Below are 25,408 nucleotides of genomic sequence, written 5' to 3'. Positions count from 1 at the left end.
TACCTGAAGACATCTTAATATATGCTGGAAGTACAAAATCTTTGGCAAGAACTGAATGTGAAAAACACACAGCTCCTTCAACCGACATAAAGGACAGACTCATAATGCTCCAGTCTAGAACATAGGTAGATCAGATATCAGATGTAATACAATACGTCTTGGCACTAGCTCCCATTCCAGTTTGCATTAGATTATATAATTGCTTTAAACATATTTCTGATTGCATACAACATAAAGCAATATTACTGAACTCTTATGCATCAACGTATTAACCCTTAGACTCCAGTTCTGTCACACAACTTTTACTCAGTTTCTAGAAGTAGAAAGGAGAGCAGATCTTACACGTCTTTGAGAGCTCTAAAACTTTAGAATGACTTGGACACTGGATGAAATATTCTGAGCAAAAGCTGTGCAATGGAAAATGTGCAAAGAAAAAAGAAAACTTGGAAAAACTAGAAAACGTATTTGTTTGATTCACTATCATGTTGCAGTTCAATCATATGCACATGATTAGGCCATATAACACATCTCACCAATTTAGTCAACAATAACAATAGCACAAAAAATAGCAGAATTCTAAATAAAGTGTAGCAGCTTTCCTCTTACTTTGATCCTTGCCTGTTGGTTTCTTGTGAATGTCAAGTGGGACGAGCTTTGCCTGAGCACATACAGTTGTGCTCATAAGTTTACACACCCATGCTAAAGTTGACTAAAAAGAGGAGTAAAGAAATCATCTTTTGGAAATTGATCTTAATGCCTTAAAAAATGAGGAAAAATCCAACCTTTAAGGACACCAATTTTTTTTTTGTGAATGAATAAGTATTGTAAATAAATAAATATTCTTCCTTAAAATACAGGGGGCATAAGTAAGTACACCCCTATGTTAAATTCCCATAGAGGCAGGGCGATTTTGATTTTTAAAGGCCAGTTATTTCATGGATCCAGGATACTATGCATCCTGATAAAGTTCCCTTGGCCTTTGGAATTAAAATAGCCCCCCATCATCACATACCCTTCACCATACCTAGAGATTGGCATGGTTTTATTTCAGTTAGACTGATAGCTGGTTTGATTTGCATTGAGAGATGATTTTATGGAAAGAACCCCATGCCAATCTCTAGGATAACCTGCTCTCTAGCATGGGTTCATAAACTTATGAGCACAACAGTAATCCTCGCAAAAAAAGGCAACTACCAAGTTAAATTGTGTTTTCCTCTAATCAAGAGGAAGGAATTTGGAAGAGTGCTGATGAGTAACTGAATAACAATGGTTCTATCTATCTATCTATCTATCTATCTATCTATCTATCAATCAATCAATCAATCAATCATAACATGAAGCAGTTTCAAATTTGTTCCCCATTTAATTAAAAATCATGACAATCAAATAATTCAAGAAGAACCCCTCAGGGAATATTGAGCAGCACATTCAAATCCACTGATCATATCACAGTGTAACCACATGACCATACAGGCATATTTCTACACATTAAGAATAAGGTATATACAGGAAACACACAATATCATTTAGAATATATAGCAGGCAAAACTGAGTGCAGTCAAATATATTGGAGCTGGCTTCATGTTTGACAATGTGCAAGAATGAATGTGACATTTGCTGACATGTGGAATGTGCAAAATCTATTGTGTAATCATACAGCTTTTTCTTAGGTCTCTGCCTTGCCACCATATCAACATGTAAAACAACAAAAAAGTATGCTAAAACTCATTTGGTCACAGAGTTCACTGTCCAGCATATAGAGATTTGCGATAAAAGGCTAATCAAATAAAAATAAATGGAAGCTACCACCTCGCTAGCTGGTCATCGTCGATTATTGCAGAGAGAGGTCAAGGAAAGTCTATTATGGGGGGACCCCGCGTATCAGGGAACAGGCTGTTAAATGATGTTAGTTCGTAAGAAATGGTTCAACAATAGTTCATACATCATACATGTACACAGAAGGCATAAGTCACCATATCTCATCATACTCCTAATCAAAATTAAGAGACAAATTATAACCGACTGAAAAAAAAATTAGGGTACACTTGTTCTGGTTTCTGGCAGTGCCAAGATGTGTGTGAGTGAGCAAGAGTCAGCGAGGAGACCTGTGCACATCTAGTGAATAAATGGATCAGGTACAATAATACATGCACACCACTTCCTTTTCTTTAAATCTCTTAAAGGACAAATCCGGCGCAAAATGAACCTAGGGGTTAATAACACGTGTCCGAGTTCGACCGTGCTCTGGGATTTGTTTTCATGCTAATTGAATGGGACCAGTTTTATCCCAAACCGCTAATTAGATTATAACGCTAGTCGTCGGGGCACGGCTAAAGTAAAAAGAAATTTCTATACCACATGTAGGGACCCTCATTATACTACCGTGGAAGTGTGGTGCTATTTTGAGCCTTGTTAATGGTATAGAAATAGCGATTTCTTTTTGCTTTAGCCGTGCCCCGACGACTAGCTTTATAAGCTAGTTAGCGGTTTGCGATAAAACTGGTCACATTCGATTAGCATGAAAACATATCCCAGAAAATGGTCGACTCTGTACACGTTATTAACCCCTAGGTTCATTTTGCGCTGGATTTGTCCATTAAGTACAAGCCTTTTTAGAAAAATGTGAGCAATTCTGCTCAACAACATTGTATGATACTTATCTGACAATAAACATTAAAGCATGTATGTATGAACACAGGCAAATCTTCTGATTTCATGTTATGTTGCAAATAAGCAAAAATATTGCTTGAATGACATCACCTGCACACACACACAAAAAAAAAAATTACATTCGCTCTTCAGATTTGGTACAGCTGTGCGACAGACAACACACTGTCAGGGCACAAATCCGTTAACCACATGCTGAAATGGCTTACGTACGGATCAACAGCCTCTGTGACGGCGCTAATGTCAAACACTCCTCTGTGTCACAACATCATGAACGCTGGTGTCATTTCAAGTTTAATATTCATGTCATTCAATATGCTTTCAGTGGGTCAGTGTGTGGATATGGATTAATCAATAGACATGCTGCTTGTGAGAATTAGTATGCACGACCAGACAAAGTCAGCAAGGTAGCTAACATTAATATTCAAGACCAGTCCTCAACAGTTCAACACCTGGCTGTTGATCCCTTTTACAGATTATTGCCTTTGTGAATCTTTTAACTGAGAATTAGTGGGAAATTTAAATAAAATAATAAAAAAAAGGTTTTATTCACCCTCATATCTTCATCTGACTGTAAGAACCAATTAAAAAAAACAATGAAAAATTCACTTTTCACAGTTTCAGTAGTTCTGTTAAATCTGCTTGGGCTGAGATTTAATGGTATCATGACATAAAATGACAATAAAATTATTTAAGGATTTATGTTTGTATACAGAAGTACTTCACTTAAAGTTTCAGTAGTTCCAAATTTGCTTGGGCTGAGATTTAAGGAGTGGAGTCATGACGTAAACTAAAATCATATCGGTATCGGGCGATGTTTTCAGGCGATGTTTCTGTCTAGCTGCCATTGTGTGTCAGAGCAGCGCTGGTGTGTGTGTGTGTGTGCGTGTGTATATATGTTTGTTGTTGTTGTTTTTTGCCACGCAGAGTTAGTGACGCGGCGCAGGATTTACATGCTGAAGACGAAGCAAGTTTTTCACAGTGAAAAAAGAAGACTCGCAAATTGCGGTATGCAATACTTGCAAGGTCGAAGTAATGCGAGGGGGATGCCGTGTCAAATCCTTCCAACATCTCCGATTTGATCCCTCGTATGAAGAACCGCCATCCTGAAGTTCACAAACAATATCAGAAGCAGCTAAACTAAACACAGCAGCAGCTGCAGTCCACATGCTAGCCAGTGTGCGCTGGAGAAACCTAGGATTTATGGGCTTTTCCAAATGTTTTGCAAATAAAGAAAGACCTTTTTAGACATTTTTAAAATTCACAGTGTTTACACGTTTCTCATTATGTACAAAATATGATTATCATAGAAACTTGTTTTATACAGATCTTATCAACATTGGTCAATACCACTAATATGTTAATATCAGTTATCGGCTAAAATGTTCATATCGGTACATCTCTACCCCAACTAATGTCATCCTCAGTCAGAGGCAGTGATCAAGTATGAACTTTGATTGAGTCCGTTTCAGGTATGTACACACACACACACACACACACACACACACACACACACACACACACACACACACACACACACACACACACACACACACACACACACACACACACACACACACACACACACACACACACACACACACACACACACACACACACACACACACACACACACACACACACACACACACACACCTCCCTGCTCTGGGCTGTAGAGCTCAGATTAGTGGCATGCTGCCAAAAAACTCATCAACGTCTCGAATAATGGGGGTTTTATGAAATCGAGCAAGATCTGGATGTAATGTCATGAAGGACTTAGTTTTTTGCTGTGAATGAAAGACGCATCCATGTATTGTAAACTTACAATCTTTCATGGTTTCTCCCCCCCCAGTAAGACAGCAAATCTGTGATTCCTTTACCATCGAGCCAAACCGTGATTATTTGTCTTCAGTGTAGCGGGTTATGTTACGGTTATTACTTTACAATGAAGATGTAAAGATACTGTATAGTATGCACCACCCGGCTACTCTAAGACTCAAATCTATACAGTATGTAGCTTTCCTTCCTCTTACTGACAAATGTACTGTACAGTGGGTCAGTCTTCAGCCTCATTACACCGTTTGAAACTGTCAGTGCCTAAAGAAGAGGGTTCCCACACACTTCTTCTGACTTCTCAATAACGTATGTTTAAAAATGATGACATTTCTGTCCTTAAGCCCAAAAATCATGTAAATGTTGTTTTCCCTGTTAAAGGGAATATTCAAAGTGGATGGAGGTAAACGGGATAAACTGTAAACTGCTGAGTGGGGAAATGATAATATCAAAATCAACTCTCTCCCTAAACAAGAGCAAAACCGGAGGGGCCTTACAACTGTGAGCAAACTGTCTGTGAAATATCTGTGAATATGAATTATTTAACCTCTCCTCTGCGGTGTAAAATGATAGGCTAGATCTAAGTCAGATCCTTAAGTGGAAAGCTCAGACTCTTGAAATTAACACTTCCTTCCCAACAAAAGTTTAAGGGCCCTATTTTAACGACCTAGGCGCACGACGTGAAGCGTCTGGCGCAGGTGCGTTTAGGGCGTGTCCAAATCCACTTTTGCTAGTTTGACGGCGGAAAAAAGGGTCTGTGTGCCGGGCGCATGGTTCAAAAGCGTTGTACTTAGTGTCTTCATTAATTCATAGGTGTGTTTTGGGCGTAACATGCAATAAACCAATCAAAGAGTCATCTCCCATTCCCTTTAAAAGCCAGGCACGTTTGGACCTTGGAGCATTGCTATTATGATGGAGGATTTGCACCGTAATATTTTTATTTGTAATCTTTTGCATGTTTGTGTGCTGCTGCGCTCCCCTGTGTGTGTGTAACAAGCATAGTGTGTGTGCTGTGCACAAGCCTAGGTGCATTTTACTAATGAGCTGTTAAAATAACAATAAAATGCTGCACTAATGACTTGAGACCAGGTTTTTGTTGGTTAATGGCGCGATCACTTCCCGCTGCCTCAAGATAGCAATACCCCAAGAATTCACCTGAACACACCTCCCTGTAAGACCAGCACGCCCATGGGCGCAAAGATGGGTGTCCAACGACATGGGTGCTGGACGGGATATTGACAACTGCGTCTGTCTTAAACTAGCAAAGACACTTGCGTCAGGCTTTGCGCTGCGCTGGGTGCTAGATGGGGCCCTAAGGGTGTTTTCACACCTGTAGTTCGTTTGCTCTGGTTGGAATCAGTTGATGAGTTCGTAAACTTGCGAGTGTTTCCCCCTTGGTTGGTTTTGTTTCAACACGGACGAAAATTCAAGCGTACCAAAATGCATCACAACAGACCACGCGAGAACGTTCACTCCTCTTATTGGTCAGATGTGTCTGGGGCGGGAGCAAGACAGTAAATACTGTAGGAAGGTCCTGTGTTTTGGACTAGTGGCTATTTCTCGCATCTCCATGGTCAAACCAGCTTATTTTATTTAAATCATTTTCCAGACATTGTTTTGCGCGTGCCGTTACTACGTCTGCTCTGCTCGGCGAAGCGTGGTCTTAGGGCTGCACGATATGAGGAAAATATCAAATTGCGATTATTTTGACTGACAATGCGATCGCGATATCATTCACGATATTGGAGGAAATGATCGTTTTTGTATCATTATTCTCATTTTCATTGAAAATTATTAACACTGACAGAAATTAAAATGATTATAGTGTGATTTTGGCGAGGATCTGTACCAAACAAAGAGGTTTTCTTTAGTCTGTAGGATAGGATTTGTAGGCCGGGGTTACTTCTGCTGCCCCACAGTACTTTATTTTAGAATGGTTTGACACATATTTTGCCATTAACAAATATTGCGCCCCCCTGCAATTTGGATATTGCACTAGTCCACATGCGATTTCGATACAATTGCTATTAATTGTGCAGCCCTAGTCGGTCTCCAACTTTAGCGGCGGCTGAGACGTAGACACATCTAGACCACGGAGTGTGAGTGATGGCGAGCTTGATCGCAGTATATTTCTGTGAGAGAATTATTGCAAACTGCCACAGTTTGGCAAAGCACACCTGACTACGGCAGCCGTTTAGCTCAAACTTGCGGAGTACAGCCGATAGCTGGGTCTGATCCAGGTAGGATCCCGTTCTCACCACAAACAAACCGTACCGAAGCTTACCAGTTTGTAATCGGGTCGAGACCCCTCCTCAAGGTTGTCTTGGTCCGTTTTTTTTTTGGTCTGCACCCAGTGTGTTTATTGTGTTCACACCTGGCCAAACCAACAGCACAGAGGAAGGAAACGCTTCAGGTTTCGATTCAACCAAACTAAACAAGGCAGGTGTGAAAACGTCCTAAATCATTTCCAGTGAATCTGGCCGGCAGTGAGAGTGAGGTGGCTTCAGGTTAATCTGGACAAATTTCTCCTGGTCTATTCTGATTAAAAGTCCTGTACTATTTATTACAGGCGGAAAGTAGCCTTTTGAACTTAAGTGTCAGATAACAGCAGAACAAAGCTGTGTTTGATAGAGCTCTCTTCTCTAAGACAATTTCACCTATACGTATATCAGTCAAAAGACAAAAAAGGTGTGCAGGTGCTCCTACAATCAAGATTAAAACCTCCATGTCTTGACCTCCTTCAATCCCTAATATTAAGCTAACTGTCCCAGCAGCCCTTGCAGGGTTTGAGGTGAGAGCCACAACATCTCTACAAGGTTATACTGGCAATAGCCCATCCAGAAGCCAAACATCACGTCAGTGACATTGTGCCTGCCCAGCATCACTCGGCTCAGCCCCACCAGGCTGGCCCACAGCAGGACCAGGACCCTCAGCGGGGCAGCCAGCACCAGGTGAGCCAGCAGGAAGCGCCCACACATGGCGGCCCGGGTGGCATGGCCTGAAGGGAACGAGTAGCGGTCCACAGAAAAGGTGGCAAACATGTCCATGCGGTTATGTGCTGGCCGACGCCGACGCACCACTGCCTTAACAATGGCAACCAGGACCAGGTCCAACAGCAGGCCTGGAGGGGATAAAGGGGAAGATGTGTTAATAGGGTTGGGTATTGTTTTGTTTTTTTTCGATACCAGTTTGCTAAAACGATACTTTTAAAACGGTGCTGGTGCCTAAACTGTGCCTGAACCGATACTTAAAAAATAGGGTAATAGGGAAAAGGGTATTTTACAATAACTTTGAATGCACCACGAGGCTTACTAGTTTTAAGTGAACGCACCGTCTGTGTTGTTTTTCCGACAAAGGCAGCTGCACACTGCTTAACGTCCCGCTGTTGGAACCCTCTACAAAATACAGTCACCCTTTACACCGTTTAGCTGTCAGCATTTTAACCGTGTTTAATCCAGCTGCTAGCTAACGGTAGGCTAACGTTACCTGCTGTCAAGTGAAGTGTTAACTAGCGTCACGTGCAGCGATGCTTCTGTTGCCTCTAAAGTCTGATTCAGAGCATCAGAGCGGCGCAGAAGGCATTTAATCGGCACCAAAATTCGCATTGCTATTTGGTCCAGTAGATACAGGTCGTTTAGGCACTGTTGTCGTATTAGCACCGGGTCTCGGTACCCAACCCTAATGAAGAAACAGCAGTGTAATCACATAACATAACATAATCACATTGGCAAACAAGAAGAGACATAAAGAGAGGATGTACTGTAACTGCAATAACAGCAGTTAACTTTGTATCCTTGGTACAGATTTACATCACAAGAGAAACATAGATGGATTTGTAAGCAAAATGATGTCACCTTATAGCTTAGATTCTGTCATTGGGATAGTACACACAAATAAGAATAAGTCCACTGTGCTAAAGGAAAACTGCAGCTTATATCTGCCGCCCCTTACCTGGGCATAGTGGATGTTGTAGCCAATTTTGCTGCATGCGTGTATAGTGTGTGTGTGTATGTATGTGTGTGTGTGTGTGTGTGTGTGTGTGTGTGTGTGTGTGTGTGTGTGTGTGTGTGTGTGTGTGTTATGGTTTGATCGCTACGTCACCTGTTCACCTGGGTGTGTATGTGCGCTAATTACCACAATCGGAGATTAGAAACAGGGAATCACAGGTGAGGGGGATGGAGAAAATTAGGATCAGGGGAAGCCAAACAGTTTTTCAATCTCTGTGTGCAAGTGATGTTTTTAGATCTCATCTGCTTGTTTTTAAAAGGTCCCATGGCATGAACTTTATGAGGTTTTTTAACATTAATATGAGTCCCCCCAGCCTGCCTATGGTCCCCCAGTGGCTAGAAATGGTGATAGGTGTAAACCGAGCCCTGGGTATCCTGCTCTGCCTTTGAGAAAATGAAAGCTCAGATGGGCCGATCTGGAATCTTCTCCTTATGAGGTCATAAGGAGCAAGGTTAACTCCCCTTTCTCTGCTTTGCCCACCCTTAGAATTTGGCCCACCCATGAGAGAGAGACATCATGGCTTTCAAATGAGCAAAGTGGCAGTTGGTCAAGGCCACACCCCCACCCTCCACCTTGCCCCCCCCTCCCTCCTCAGACACAGAAATGGCACATACTAAGGAAAGCTCATTGTGGGACTGGCTCTAGTGGCTGTAATTCTGCACCAAGGCTGAATTTCAGGAAAGAGACTTCAGATACAGTATTAGGGGACCACTAAGGTCTATATAAAAGAGACTTCAGATACACTATTAGGGGACCACTAAGGTCTATATAAAAGAGACTTCAGATACAGTATTAGGGGACCACTAAGGTCTATATAAAAGAGACTTCAGATACAGTATTAGGGGACCACTAAGGTCTATATAAAAGAGACTTCAGATACAGTATTAGGGGACCACTAAGGTCTATATAAAAGAGACTTCAGATACAGTATTAGGGGACCACTAAGGTCTATATAAAAGAGACTTCAGATACAGTATTAGGGGACCACTAAGGCCTATATAAAAGCATCCAAAGAGCTGCACCATGTCATTGGACCTTTAATCTTTCACAGTCCGTCTTTTTGTACGCGTTTTCAAATGCAGTTATAAAATAAAGGATTCATCTTAAGACTATGGCGGACCTCATTATTTGCACCAGCTAGCGTTGGAAACGGTTTCAAATTCCCTCCAGTGGCATTTTTTTGTGGTCAGATTGCCACTATAGTGGACTTATATAAAAAGATTTGTATTAGCAGTTCTTCAGGGCTACAGTAGGGTTGGGCATTGTTTGGATTTGAACTGATTCCAATTCCGATTCTTCCTTTCGATTCAAGTTCTTATCAATTCTCAATTCCGATTCTTTGAGGGTTGGAGGTGAAACGGGTCACATGCCTATTTTCACAAATAAGAGGAAAGATTTATTTTGATTCAATGGTGGTTTGCAGTTTTACAGCTTTTTCAATGTAAAATAAAGCCCCACTAGCGCGCTGCTTACTGCGCTCCAGGGCTGCAATAAAGAAAATTCTACTTGTAATCTTTTTGACACAATTGATGCCCATAGGCTGCAGTGCTAAAACATTTATGAAAGAGCCAGGTGGCATTGAGCCAATCGCTGCTGGGAGTCCAATGAAAGGATTGCAGCAAAATGAATATGCGCAACTGACATTTTATTCCGTATTGATACTCAATGGTCAAATAAATGATGTTGTTGAAAGCTGTATTTTATAACTAGAGTGTGCAGCTGTCTCAGGCCTTTAACTGCAGCCTGGTGCATAAAGTGTTCTTCACAGCTTCTCCATCCTGAGCGTAGTGCACATGCATACAGTTGGGACTGAACCACCCTTATATAGACATATATATATATATACATATACATACACATATACACACATATATATATATATATATATATATATGTATATGTATGTATGTATGTATGTATATATATATAAATAAATAAATAAATAAATAAAGGTGTGAATCTTCACTGATCTCCTGATTCGATTACGATTATCATGTCAGCGATTCAGTTCGATATCACGATGCGTCAAATACATTTTTCTATTAAAGCCATGTAGGATATTTAATTCATAGCTTTTCAAGCTTCAAAAACAAAACATTCTGCAGTGCTCTAATAGTAAATAAATTGGATACATAACACTACAGCACTGAGCACATGGCACTTCCTGAATGTGCAAAACATAACAGAATATGTAAACAGAAATGTTGTTAGGCAGGCCGACGTTAAATTGTAAACAGAAATAATCGATTATGAGCCTGCCGATTATCGTCCATGTCCACGATTCGATGCATCAATTATTTGATTAATTTCAACACCTCTACTGCACATATAGCAAGACTTGCCTCTACCTGCCTCATATCTACTGACCAGCCACCTGTCACCTTAATTACCCCACACGCTGCAATAAAAGGCATTCACCTGTCTGACAAGCTGATGTGAAAGCTGACAAAATGAAGTTATAACTAAAAATGATGTAGAGAAACTGCAAGCAGGGGTGGATTAGGGCAAACAAAAACAAAAAAAACATTAATTTACCCACCCACCCAGCCAAAGAAAATAAGTCAATAGTTTATATTGGGCAAAACTGCCATTGTGGGCTTGTGTTACTGGGCAAAACAACCAGACCTCTGAAAGACACAAATCCTCGCCCTGTACTATAGGCATATCCTGATGCATTTAAAGTGGATGTGCACTTATGGGCTTCATTAAAGAAAGTTAAAATGTGGGGAGCCTATTGGCATGCAGCATGTGTTTCAATTCCTAATAGATTACTGGCTGTTAACTGACGCAATCCAAGTAAAAGCTGCATTACCATCTATAAAATCAATCTACAGATCAATCTACAGTCCAAGAAGACGCCCTCTGATTAATTGCAGGCCCGTGTGAGGCTCAATGCAAGTCCATCCAAGTTAAAACCTGTCTCGCAACTCTTCTTCAGCTCACCATGTTTTACTCAGGGTGAGACAATCCCAATATAGACAAGACAGCAGAAAACAAGTTGTGTGTAAAGCATTATGTGCTGGAGAAGAGTTGTGTGACATTTGTTTTAAGTCTCATGGACCTGCATCGCAGCTAGCGCTGGCCTACGCCTTGCTTTTGTCAAAATATTGAAACTGACCTCATCCTTTTTATCATGGTATAAATGCGGTTTCACAGAGTGTCAGTCAGACAAACTCAGGGTGATTTGGAGCAGGCTACAGCAGCTGCTGCAAACAGAGGTGCATTTAGGCACAAATGAACTACAGATGTCACCTACATGCCAGAACCTGCCAGCACTGATGGAGGAAAGCTAAACACGTCTTGGGAGGTGGGATCACCTGTGAGTTCTGATAGAAGGGGGGGTGGGGGAGGGGAGCAAACTCTGGTAACATTACGTAGATACCTGTCTGCATTTGCAAGTAAATATGTATGTGTTAATTCCCTCCTAGAGGGAGACGCAGGGTGGTTCAAGTCCCCATACAGACCAAAAGTATGGTGGTAGACTGGTAGCTGGAGAGGTGCCAGTTCACCTCCTGGGCACTGCCAAGTTGCTCTTGAGCAAGGCACCGTACCTCGGGGTGGGGGTGCCTTTCCATGGGCAGCCCCCCCCACTCTGACATCTCTCCATTAGTGCATGTATAGGTACTGAGCATGTGTGTAATTCAGTCCTGTGTGTAATATGTAATTCACAGAGTGAAAACATTGTAATTTCCCCCTGTGGTATTAATAAAGTATACATTATTTATTTATATATATATATATATAAAATATAAAGCAACATAAGAAGGACATAAATGGCAGAGCGTTTTACCCATGAGAAGGTTGAGCATGACTTCTTGTCCTGCAGCACTGTCACTCTTGTACAGACAGTAGGCGGTACCAGCCAGCCAGGGGATGCCATGTCCCGATATCTCTATCAGCTTCATTAACGGGCGCACACTGCCCCAGGAAGAGTCCTCGCAGGCACACACCCCCAGCCGCTTGGACATCCACAGGTCGATGGCGAGAAGCGAGCTGAGCGCTACGCGGACGAAGGAAGGATTGAGCCGTATACCGTCCTCTTCCGACAGCCCCTGGCCGCTCGCGGAGCCCGTGGAGGAGCTGGAACCCCGGCGCCGAGTGGGGCTCTCCGATGCCCGGAGGCGAGCCGTTGTCGGCTCGGAGCCCTGTCGCTGGAGGAGATGCGACGGCGAGGACCGGTTCAACGGCTTCGTCAGCGACATGAACTCGTAGCGGCCGTTGGAGCTTCCGAGCACCGGGCTTCCACCGCTGCGAACGGGGTTTTTAGCTTTAGGAGAAGGCATTTTAGCGGTTAATCCTACCGACGTAGACACTTAGCTAGGCGTTATGTAGTTGACCCGCAGTGGTGGTGAATTGTCTGCAGTGCTGCGCGGGTTGTTGCTCCTTTAGTTCATCTGTTGTACGTCTCATTCATATCACGTCCTGAAACAGCTGAATCTCCATCTTTGTTGTTCTAATCGCAAAGCTACCTGGGAAATTGTGTTTTTTTTTTTGCATTGGCGGAATAAAAGAAGAACAATTTAATAATAATTTTGTAAATTGAGTAGTTATTTTTTCACAAATATGTGTGTTTGTATACATATGTTTGTATGTATATCATATATATATATTTTTTTATTTTTAGTTTAGGTCCCATGAGGTCCACCGGAAGGGGCGTGACTTCGGCTCTCTATGAAGTTAACCCGCCCCTATCCGGGTCCATCCCATGCCATGACGTTCTGCTGATCTTAGAAGTTCTTTGATACAGGCTAGCCAGCCGGGTAACGGTTATCCCAGTCCATTCTCTAGTGTCTGAGCTGCAGAGGAGAGCCGACCATGCCTGGACTTCTGCTGGGAGACGAGTTCCCCAACTTCGAGGCCGACACCACCATCGGCAGGATCAAGTTCCACGATTTCCTGGGCAGCTCGTAAGTGCGCACGCTTCCTCTACAGCCATCACATTGTAACTAATGTGTTTAATTCGGAGTTTTGAATTGCGGTATGTTAACAGGCAGTGCAGCATTTGATAGAGCCGTGGGAGCGGGTTGTGTGCGTGCCTGTGTGAGAAGCTTGAACGCGGATCTGAGTAACGTTACGGATTAATTCTGAATTTACAAGCTAGGGCGCATGATCTGACACATCAGTCCTGATCACTTGACCGTGATCCCAATGTGACTGCAGCGCAACACCTGCTGGCTGACATGGATACTGTATGTAGGGTTACACAAACGTGACTCTGTTGGATGACAACATGGAAATATAGGCTACCATACAGGCTTCAAAATTAACATTTTCGTCTACCAGCCAAATGGCTAATGAATGTTAAAATATTACCAGCCATTCAATAGATTACCATTGGGTTTTTTGGCTGGTGAGTGAAGCAAATCTACCAGCCACTTGCATATTTCACCAGCATTTGGCTGGTAAACGGTGCTAATTTAGAACCCTGCTACCATAAATGTGATAGAGTAAATGTATTGTATTTCTTTTTTTGAATGACTCAGATAGACAGAAACATATAGTTGGCCTAGCTGCTGACTAAAAAGCGAGTCATGGCAGCAATGCTTGTATATTTGCAGTCATTTTCTTTGGCCAATTCATTTGTGATGTGTAAGCACAGTCAGGACAAGGCCTGTATTGTTTGTGTGATTTTTGGAACTGTGCCTCCAGTGCTTGCATTCCCTTTGATGCCCAGCTCTGTTAGGCTTGGCTGTTTATATTTTCATTTTCTTTTTTTAACGGCAGAGAGAAAGGAATACTATTTCATGCAACAACCATAACACGCATGAACATAGACAGACTTGTATTATGCTCCCAACAACTGAAAGCAATTTGAATGATTTTTACATGGATAGATTTACCTGTTCAAATTTAGTGGGTTGAACAACGTTCTAACAATTTCTAAGAACTCTTCAGAATAATCTAATTCTCCTTATTTGACTGTGCATATTTATTCTATTTTATATTTCAGGATTTTCCCCACCCTCATGTTCTCATCTTAAAGGTTGTGCACACAGCGGAGGAGCAGATATGTTGTCGCAACAGTGTCGCTGCCCTTCCAAACGGACAAAACCTGCTACACACTTATTAATATAAGAACTACGCAGTTAACCTCCTCCTTTCCTTAGTCAGGATAGATGTTGGACTGCGAGGCCACCGTCTGTTCAAAACGTGTCCTACGATAACATAATTTATCTTAGAATAGCCCATGTGTCTATAATACAAATTTATAGCTCAGGTTTTGCTGCAAAAAAAATCTAATGATTCTTTCTTTCTTTTTTTTTTTTTTTTTTTTTTTTGTACTTCTTGTCAATGTTTAAATCAACAGCAGCTTCTGAACAAACTCTTCTTAGAAACTGTCAGCATCCAGCCAGGGTTAGTTCTGCTTCAACAGATTGGGTAATCAGGGCCTTTGGTCACCCCATCATCAGATGATCACAAGTATGGATCGACCGATACTGTTTTTTCAAGGCCGATACTGATTTCTAGTAGTTAATACAACCGATAACAGATATTTGGAGCCAATATGCATATACAGCGAAAATGAAAATCTTTTAAGACAAAATTAAGATTTTGGAATGTTACAAAGTCCAACACAAAACTTTGTGTAAGTGCTTTAAGCAATTATTTAACAAATGAGAAACTTTCAACATAATCCCCAGTAAAAGAGAGTCAGATAGTGTTGTGGGGGGGGGGGACATTAAGTCAGACTCGGTGGTGAGTGAAGCGAAGCAGAGGGACAGACACAGAGCTGTAGCCGAGCCAAAGTAGACCACTTTTTAATTAATTAACTTTATCGGTTATCAGGCAAATAAAACGCCGATACAGATACAGTGGTGCTCATAAGTTTATGAACCCATGCTAAAAAAAGAAAATCATCTTTTGGACATTGATATTAATGCCTTAATAAAAAATATTAGGCAAAATCCAACCTTTTAAGGACACCCAAATTTCTTTGTGAATGAATAATGTATCGTAAATGTTCTTCTATAAAATACAGGGGGCATAAATAAGTACACCCCTATGTTAAATTCCCATAGAAGCACTTTATAGAGATACTTTCCATAAAATCATCTCTCAATGCAAATCAAACCAGCTATCAGTCTAACTGAAATAAAACCATGCCAATCTCTAGGTATGGTGAAGGGTATGTGATGATGTGGAGCTATTTTAATTCCAAATGCATAGTATCCTGGATACATGAAATAACTGGCCTTTAAAAGTAAAAATCTGCCTGCCTCTATGGGAATTTAACATAGGGGTATGTATAAGTATACATGCCCCTTGTATTTTAAGGAAGAACATTTATTTATTTATGAAACATTATTCATTCACAAAGACAGTTGCTGTCCTTAAAGGTTGGATTTTTCCCAAAAAAAATTAATTAAGGCATTAAGATCAATTTCCAAAAGATGAATTTTTATTCCTCTTTTTAGTCAACTTTAGCATGGGTTCATAAATGTATGAGCCACCACTGTAATCTGCTAACTGCCAAAAAAACGGCCCGATAATCTGTCTATCCCTAATCACAATGCCGCTGTGGAGCAAAGCTTTTCTGTTGCCTCTGACCAATGTGGTGGTACGTTACAACACATTGAAGAGGGAAAAGTCCACATAAATCATGTGAGGCTGGAAACTCATGTGATTCAAGGGTGAATTATCCTTCAAAAAGATTGTAATGTTTTTCGCAGGAAAATCTCACGTCTGTCTTTCCCTTCACCCTCCTCATTGTACATTGTCAGTACACAGCTGGATTTAATGTTTTGAGCTCGAGTCTGCCAGATTCCCAGACACCTGTTGCTTCAATCTGTTGCTGGAATGACCTCTACTGAGACATAATGTTCTGTCTTTCTCATTTTTTATAGCCATTTCTTCCTCTTCTGTCTCTTCCACTGCTTGTGCTCCTAACAGCCTTTCTGTCTCTTATTAAATTCTAGACTCTTTGTATACTCTAAACATCAAGACACAAATGCACAACACACACAAATAACACACACAAGACAGAATAAATATATACGTTGTGTAATGTGCATTAATAGGAAAACATGAGTGTTGGATGACAATGGCCTTATTTGCTATTTTCTTAATACAATTACATTTTATTGAATTATATTAAGAAATTACAGTTTTTCACATAAAGGTTTCTGAACCAGAAAATGATGTGTAGCGCAAAGACCTCATTGCTTTATGTCTGTTTTCCTCCGTAGATGGGGTATCCTGTTCTCACACCCAAAGGACTTCACCCCTGTCTGCACCACTGAGCTCGCCTGTGCCGCTAGGATCAGCGATGAGTTCACAAAGCGAGGTGTGAAGATGATCGCCTTGTCCATTGACAGTGTTGAGGATCACCGCCATTGGAGCAAGGTTGGGGACACACACACACACACACTATACACTTTATATCTGTATAAGTGAAATGATAACTACTTTGTTAAAGTGCTCATATTATGCTCATTTTCAGGTTCATAATTGCATTTAGAGGTTATATCAGAATAGGTTTACATGGTTTAATTTTCAAAAAACACCATATTTTTGTTTTTACTACACATTGCTGCAGCTCCTCTTTTCACCCTGTGTGTTGAGCTCTTTGTTTAAGCTACAGAGTGAGGCATCGCACTTCTGTTCCATCTTTGTTGGGAGTCGCACATGCGCAGTACCTAGGTAAGGACTACTAGCCAGTCAGAAGCAGAGCATGAGGGCGTGCCATGCTAGCAGCGAGGCAAGCATTATAACGTGTGTTCCAAAGTGACCACGTTTGTCTCTGAAGTAAAGGCTGGACTACAATAGAGCTGTTTGGAGCAGTTTGTGAACAGTGTTTTCTGTTGGAGATGGTAAGTCCCTTTGGGGGGGACTTTGGGCTTTTTCACTTTGTAAACCTATAACGTGCACAAAAAAGATATATATATAACACAATAAAGGAAAGGGAAAAAGCCTAATATGAGCACTTTAACAGATCAGGTTACTGTGGGTGGAGTGACACTTAATAAGGGTAATAATAATAATATTATAATTATTATTGCATAACATTGACATGTTTAAAGGGGTGATGGAATGCAAAACTGATTTTACCTGGTCATAGTTGAATGACAGTTTAGTGGGTAACTAGGACATACATAGAACCTCTAAATCCCATTGACACCTCTTTTCTCTGCAAATCTCACAATTTGAAACTGCCTCTGAAAACTGGCGAATCTCAACGAGCCCCATAGTTGACGTCAACTCGGCGACTCCTCCTCATTTGGCTCTAGTCTCTCTCTTTGTCACGCCCCAACATTTACATAGGCTACACAACTGACCTGAGATCAGTTAGTCTTCTGAATCTAGGTCGTGCAGATCTCAGAAATTGTATACATTGTTCATATGCTATTTTACCATTCAATTCACTTCTGAGACTTTTTTTTTATGCGAGAAATCAACTATGTAGAGGTCAAATATGGACCGTTTTACGAAAATGTATGTCTAATTGCAAATTTTGTCCGACTGTGTGTTGGAGTTCAGCGGCCGGTGCTGCCTGTGTTGCTGCCTCGCCGCCTGTCTGCCTTCCTTCACAGACCCCGGCCTGCTGTGAGTTCGATTGAGCTCCATCAAGGCTGGCATTCCACGGCACTCCGTACCCGCGCAAAGTCACCGTTTTGTGGGTGAATGGACTACCAAACGCCGCTGCCTGGACAGAGCTCCAGAGCCTGCAGTTCCCCTCTTCCTGCTAAATGCCCCGTGTGTGAGAGTGAGAGCGCGGTCAGCGAGCTTGTTAAGCCAGCAATCTCTTACCACAGGTTCCAGTTAATCTTATAATGTGTGTAATTTATAATATGTTGAGTTATTTAAACAAACGATCGGTGAAATAAACGCCTCTTGTCCGCGAGTCTCATTGATAGAGCCTGCGGCTGGATGGAGCTAGCTCTATCAATGAGAGCTAGCCTCCTCTTAGAATTCCTCTGAAATTCACAAAAATTTATAAAATTGAAATCACCATTGTTAGCTTTATAAGACCTTGGGGTAGAGGTTATATAAGTGGCGTGACGAAATTCAAACTGTAAATATACTCTAATTATGCCGAAAATTAAGCTAACTAGCCGCAATCTGTACACATAGAATTGAAGGGACAGTTGCAGCTAACGAAACCCCTGGTGTTCACAAAAATTCATTAAATTGGAATCTGACACCATTGTTAGCTTTATAAGACATTGGATAGATGTTATACAAGTGGCGTGATGAAATTCAAACTGTAAATATACTATAGTTATGCCGAAAGTGTAGCTAGCTAGCCGCGATATTTTCCCATTGTATTGAATGGAACACATAGCTAGCTAGCTAGTTATGCCGGCAGCCGGCCGCGGAGCCCCGGTAATACAGTAACCCACAAAGGGTGACTTTGCGCTGGGTATGGAGCCCAGCAGGCTGCCGCTCTCTCGTCAGACTGTGTGGAGCTCCTAAAGTCCGACACGTCTTACCAAATTTGCAATTAGCCATCAATTTTCGTAAAACGGCCCATATTTCAGCTTTATATAGCTGATTTCTCGAATAAAATAGTCTCAGAAGTGAATTTGGTAACGAAACATTGCAGTGTCTGGAATATGAGATTCTGTCGCATTTCTAATGTGTGTGTATGGGGATTCGCTCAACCAATCAGCGTGCAGCTCATCTAAATATTCATGAGCATACCATATTTGGAAGAAAAGCTCTTGTTACAAATGGGGCCAAAACACAGGGGTGCATAAGGGCCAATAAAATATCAACCAGGCCATTTTCAGCCCAACCAATGTTACATTAGGAGACCTTAAGGAACAATGTGAAATACCCTATATAATCATTCTATCACCCCTTTAAGCTTTTATGTGTCTTACTATCTTGAAACATTGACAGTAGTGTCATAAGTCACTGCTTGCTGTGGGGTAATCAGAATTCAAAGTCCTCCCATTTCAACCAAAACCAAATTCCTAAAAGTAGCTCCTAACTGAGTTGGGAGAAATGGACTCGTTTCACATTACATTTAGTATACATCAAATAATCACCAATGTATCTGTCAATTTTTATTACATTTTTAAAGTAATAAAGTCATTTTTATTTATAATGAAATTAATGTAATGTAACTAAATGTTTAATCAATTGTTTTAATTGAATACAATGCTAACTTTTTTACATTCTTATTGTTTTTGAATGACATTAAATTGAATTAAATAATTTTAATTCCATCTTTAATTAGAATTTTTAAATTTCAAATTTTTCTTAGTTAACTTACTTAAAATTTGAATCAAATTATTTAAATGTAATTTATCACACCTAATATAATTTAATCTAATTTGATTGAATTAATTGCATGTATTTTTTTGGATTTCAATCCAATTAATTTTACCTTACTTTTTTAATTTCTAACTTGATTTGATTTGCTCTTCCTTGCCTCTCTGAATAGCATGTAATTGTGCATTGTGCCACTGGATGGTAAAATACTCCACGGTTAATCCCTACGCTCAACACAGACACTTTTAACTCGTTTGCCACATAACAACAAGTATAGTACTCAGAAAGCCCAGTGATTGGTCCAAGAGGGGAATGTTCACTAGGCACAACGGTATTTTCTCTGTTTGCCCTCAAAGATAATTATTAACATCTGTGAGGGCAACAGTATTGGCACTACAATCATAGTGTCTGAGCACTTAGTAGAGTTAAAGGTCTCTGATCTCTCATCAAACCTGTGCTGCAGTGATGGAGATGGCAGCCAGGACGATGAGAATGATTCACTTTGGATGATGACGATATACACACATTTACAAATTTGTAAATGCTGAATGGGTCTCTTCCCTTCTGTGCAGGATGTGATGGCATTTAACAGTGAAACTGAAAGCCCTCTGCCGTTCCCCATCATCGCTGATGACAAGAGAGAGCTGTCCATCCAGCTGGGCATGCTGGACCCTGATGAGCGAGACAAGGATGGGATGCCCCTCACCGCTCGCTGTGTAAGAATCTTGTCCTCTGTCCTGTCCTCAGTGCAGGACATATTTTACTACAAAAACAAACACCAAGACCACATCCTGATCCAAAATGAACAGATGCCATATGGCAGAGACATTTGTCTTCTGTAGAAAAACCCTGTCCTGTCCTGACTTTTTTCCCTGTGAAAGGTTTTGGTCTTTATTCCCCTAATGTTGTTGCAGCTAACTACCACATCATTTGGCCGGGAGCCAATCAAGTCGGAGCAAAAATGTTGACTTTGTGCCGAACAGGTTGTTGATTGGCCATGTGTTACACAGTCTAAACAAACGCTATCTCTTGAAGCCTAAGGTTAGCCGAATGTTAACGAATTCTTCATTCTTATTCTTATTTCTTTATTTTTTAAAGGACAACACACATTAATAAACATTTCTGTAAATGGGCCAGTGTTAGCCAGCTGGCTAATTTTCACCTATAGTCCTTTGGCCAGATGTTTTTAGACCAGGAAACGGCAAGACATTAGTACAGGTTAAACTATACCGACAGAAGTCAACAAGACATCATACAGCTAGAGCAACAAATGCAGAGCTACAGGAAGCAGCAAGACATTAGCACAGTTACACATCAACAGTATCCCCATTCAGTATAAGAAGCCATGCAAGCATCAGAACGCAGCCAAGCAACACAGACCTGAGGCATCTTCTAGCACCGTTCAACCATGCAAAGCAGTAACGAGCAGTAATAAAAAGATGAAATAGGCTACATCACTCATGAGGGAGGTGTTAATACAGCAGGTTAATAAGATGGTAAAATAGTTAAAATGCACAACATGGCATCGTGACTTTGCGTCAACATACACGCCACTTTCCTAAAGCCAAATGGCGTGTTATCTGTACGCATTTTGAGCTATCCACGTGTATGTCTACGCTGTATGCAACGGATGTAAACATGCACACAAAAAATAAGGTTGGGTTTAGGAAAAGAACATTGGGGAAGTCTTTACTAACACAAAAAAACGACAAAAACATGACGGTCACCAACGTCACACGCTTAGGAAAACAAACAGTTGGGTTTAGGAAAGAAACATTGGGGAAGGCTTAAAAAAAAAAGATAAATAAAAAATCCCGGCTCTCCTGGGTGAAAGTCCAGTGTTTGGGGGGGGGGAAAGTTTTTGTATGGCGAGTGAAACTTATCTTTATAGGTCAATGTTTTTATGGATGAATTTGTCACCATGTTTAAAAAGAGGCATGTTCTGGTTCATGTTACATGTATGTTGACCCCTGTGACATCTCATCCTACTTTAGGTCTTTGTGATTGGCCCCGACAAGAAGCTGAAGCTGTCCATCCTCTACCCCGCCACCACGGGAAGGAACTTTGATGAGTTGCTTCGAGTCATCGACTCTCTACAGCTCACCGCGCAGAAGAAGGTTGCCACCCCTGTCAACTGGCAGGTAAACGCTAAAACTGTGTGTTTCTTGACTTGGAGCAGTGAACAGTGCTAAGCTAACTGTCTCCTTGCTCCAGCCTTATATTCATGTACAGATATCAGGGTTTCCGCGGGGTCTTAAAACATCTAAAATTTCAAAATCCAAATGTTTAGGCCTTGAAAAGTCTTAAATTCACTGAAGTATTGCGTTCTAGGTCTTAAATAATTTCAAACAGGTTTTAATTTTCCTACGTCAATGTAACGCTACCTCTAATGCTCATTGAAATGTTTTTATTTATTTATTCTGTGGTTCTATGCGGTGTAGTTCTTTCTTTCGCTCGCCGAATATAATTCGCTGTATTTGTGCAGATTATTATAACTGTGTTGCTTTTATTCAATTTGAATACAATTTATTAACTTTGCAAGTGCTTCTGTGACTCTGCATTTTGTTGTTCTTTTATGTCATGATATAGGTCTTAAATGTCATTCATAAATGTCTTAAAAAGGTCTTTAAAAAAAAAAAAAAAGTCTTAAAAAGTTTTAAAAACCTGCAGAAACCCTGGATACGAGAGTGGTACCAATCTTCTTATCTAACTCTCGGCAAGAAAGCAAATAAGCATATTTCCCAAAATGTCAAACTATTCACTTAAGTGTCTGCAGTTACTCCTACATTTCCTCTCATCCTCCTCATATACACACACACACACACACACACACACACACACACACACACACACACACACACACACACACACACACACACACACACACACACACACACACACACACACACACACACACACACACACACACACACACACACTTGATTGAGACAGTCCAAACTTTCAACAGTTCCAGCCTCCCACCTCTCTCCACAGAAGTGGGAACACCGTATGCTCTGAACTGAAAAACAATTAAGAAAACAGTCTTGCAGAGAAATAAATTTGAAATGTTTACCATACATTTATTTAGCAGACACTTTGTGCCAAGTTACAACACGGGCATTCAACCTCTATAGCAGTGGTTCTCAAACTTTTTTTCAATAATGTACCCCTTTTGAATTGTTTCTTTAAGCCAAGTACGCCCCTGACCAGCGCTAATCATTTTTGGTAGAAAAAACAACTGTAAAAAAGACAAAACCTTGTAAAAAGATGGTAGAAAGAAGGAAGGAAGTAAGGCAAGAATAGGTCGACAATAGTATCAAAAACAGTGACATAACTTTTAAAAAAGCGAGAAACTTGTAGAAAGTAGGACAGTAGAAGGAAGGAAGGCAAGAATAGGTCCAAAGAAGGCGACACAAATGTCACATTTTTGGAAGGAAAAAAAAAGTCTACATAAAGAGGAACAATGTTCTGGACAACAGCCTTGTAACTATTAAACATTTTGTTAAAGATCCCATGACATGGTGCTCTTTGGATGCTTTTATATAGACCTTAGTGGTCCTCTAATACTATATCTGAAGTCTCTTTTATATAGACCTTAGTGGTCCTCTAATACTGTATATGAAGTCTCTTTTATATAGACCTTAGTGGTCCTCTAATACTGTATCTGAAGTCTCTTTTATATAGACCTTAGTGGTCCTCTAATACTGTATCTGAAGTCTCTTTTATATAGACCTTAGTGGTCCTCTAATACTGTATCTGAAGTCTCTTTTATATAGACCTTAGTGGTCCTCTAATACTGTATCTGAAGTCTCTTTTATATAGACCTTAGTGGGCCCCCCTAATACTGTATCTGAAGTCTCTTTTATATAGACCTTAGTGGTCCCCTAATACTGTATCTGAAGTCTCTTTTATTATAGACCTTAGTGGTCCCCTAATACTGTATCTGAAGTCCTCGTTCCCGAATTCAGCCTTGGTGCAGAATTACAGCCACTAGAGCCAGTCCCACAATGAGCTTTCCTTAGGATGTGCCATTTCTGTGTCTGAAGCTATTGAGGGGGAGGGGGAGGGGGGGGCTTGACCAACTGCCAAGCCATGATGTCTCTCTCTTTCTCATGGGCGGGCCAAATTCTCTGAGCGGGCGTCATAAAGGGAAGATTCCAGATCGGCCCATCTGAGCTTTCATTTTCTCAAAGGCAGAGCAGGATACCCAGGGCTCGGTTTACACCTATCACCATTTCTAGCCACTGGGGGACCATAGGCAGGCTGGGGGAACTCACATTAATGTTAAAAAACCTCATAAAGTGAAATTTTCATGCCATGGGACCTTTTTAAAATATCTCACGTACCCCCTGCAGTCCTCCAAAGTACCCCTAGGGGTACACGTACCTCCATTTGAGAAACACAGCTCTATAGCAACAAGAGCTAGCTGTCTAGTCATTGGGAATTGTGCATTCCTTCCAAACAAACAATTTAAGTGTCTGTGACCTAATTTTAGTGGGATAACTGAAGAAAATGACCAAAAGCCACATGACACAGGAGCCTATGAGGCTGCAGCACAAGTATCATTACAGCGAAGGCTTCCTAAGACTGTAATCAGAACTAGGCCCTGCTCCTAAAACACGCTTCCTTGTTGTCCTCTCTTTCAGCCTAATGACAAGGTCATGGTGATTCCTTCACTCTCTGAGGCTGAAGCCGCTGCTCTCTTCCCCAATGGCGTGACCACTAAAGAGGTGCCTTCTGGGAAGAAATACTTGCGCTACACCCAGCTCTGAAAAGACAAGACATCCTTCTCTAGTTTACTGCCGTTTGGAGAAAAAATTTTTTTCACTCCTTATGATAATAATTCACAAAAGCATTGACCAAAAGCATAGATGCACTTATCTGGTTTGGTGTCTAGTGTCAAAGCAATGTGCCCAGCAATGAACAAGGAGTATTTATATTTTCATTTTTACGATGCCTTGTTTCCTTCAATAAACAAACTTTTTCACACACGTCCTCTGATTGTTTGAGTCTTTTCACACTGTTTAAAGTTCAGGGACACGTTTACAGTAGTGACAACTTCCTCTGCTTTGACTTGACCGTGCCACTAGGTGTCCTCCTACAACCGTAGACTGTTAATATTAATACTAATAATATACAGTCTGTGCCTACAACCTAAACTCAAACTATCACCTTGCTGTTTGTGCTGCAGTACCGTCTTATATCAATAGGTGGCAGTGTATGCACAAGCACCAATCCATTCTAAACCATTGCAGAGAAGGGGAGTGGTACCACATGTAGTGAAATGACTAGTTTATTTACATGTCCATTAATTATAAGAGGATTGGCCACATCAAGTTGATATACTTTCAGCAATGTTTTCTCAAAGTACACCGTGAGGTTTACAAAGCGTTCTCCCCTTTCACACAGTATTTTTTTTTTTTGCCAACTCAGCATTACAAGCTAATGCCCTCGCTGTCTAAATGTATTAATGTGCAATGGATTATTCTGTTTGTTCTATTTTCCGTGTCCAAGTTTTTCAAATGTCATTCTCCAGATGAAATTTACCAGCTGCAGCCAAAGAGACAGCAGCGAAGGATAGTAACTACATAAGTACGTTTACTCAAGTACTGTACATAAGTATAATGTCTCCATAAATTTCAGAGGTACTATTTACTCCACTACATGGCTGTAGTTACTGGTT

At 40.9% G+C, this 25,408-nt stretch overlaps 2 protein-coding genes across 2 annotated transcripts; one reads left to right on the top strand and one right to left on the bottom strand.

Annotated features, from left to right (window-relative positions):
- Positions 1-6,306: 6,306 nt before the first annotated feature.
- Positions 6,307-13,053, bottom strand: plpp6 (phospholipid phosphatase 6). The gene is made up of 2 exons (XM_039812228.1): positions 12,299-13,053; positions 6,307-7,621 (listed from the first exon to the last, which is right to left on the bottom strand). The coding sequence occupies exons 1-2, from the start codon at positions 12,789-12,791 to the stop codon at positions 7,254-7,256; spliced, it is 861 nt and encodes a 286-aa protein (XP_039668162.1). The 5' UTR covers positions 12,792-13,053; the 3' UTR covers positions 6,307-7,253.
- Positions 13,054-13,145: 92 nt separating this feature from the next.
- Positions 13,146-24,716, top strand: prdx6 (peroxiredoxin 6). Its single transcript, XM_039812229.1, has 5 exons — positions 13,146-13,415; positions 16,695-16,851; positions 20,298-20,441; positions 21,720-21,866; positions 24,372-24,716. The coding sequence occupies exons 1-5, from the start codon at positions 13,324-13,326 to the stop codon at positions 24,495-24,497; spliced, it is 666 nt and encodes a 221-aa protein (XP_039668163.1). The 5' UTR covers positions 13,146-13,323; the 3' UTR covers positions 24,498-24,716.
- Positions 24,717-25,408: the final 692 nt, after the last annotated feature.

Source organism: Perca fluviatilis, chromosome 9 (assembly GCF_010015445.1).
Source record: "Perca fluviatilis chromosome 9, GENO_Pfluv_1.0, whole genome shotgun sequence".
NCBI classification, from domain to species: Eukaryota; Metazoa; Chordata; class Actinopteri; order Perciformes; family Percidae; genus Perca; species Perca fluviatilis.
This window is presented reverse-complemented; position numbering and strand designations above follow the sequence as displayed.

Coding starts and splice junctions, on each gene's coding strand:
- plpp6 (XM_039812228.1), bottom strand. CDS start 12,791: ATGCCTTCTCCTAAAGCTAAAAACCCCGTTCGCAGCGGTGGAAGCCCG. Junction 7,622..12,298: donor CATGCTCAACCTTCTCATGG/GTAAAACGCTCT, acceptor TATCCCCTCCAG/GCCTGCTGTTGGACCTGGTC.
- prdx6 (XM_039812229.1), top strand. CDS start 13,324: ATGCCTGGACTTCTGCTGGGAGACGAGTTCCCCAACTTCGAGGCCGAC. Junction 13,416..16,694: donor CACGATTTCCTGGGCAGCTC/GTAAGTGCGCAC, acceptor TTTCCTCCGTAG/ATGGGGTATCCTGTTCTCAC. Junction 20,442..21,719: donor TGCCCCTCACCGCTCGCTGT/GTAAGAATCTTG, acceptor ATCCTACTTTAG/GTCTTTGTGATTGGCCCCGA.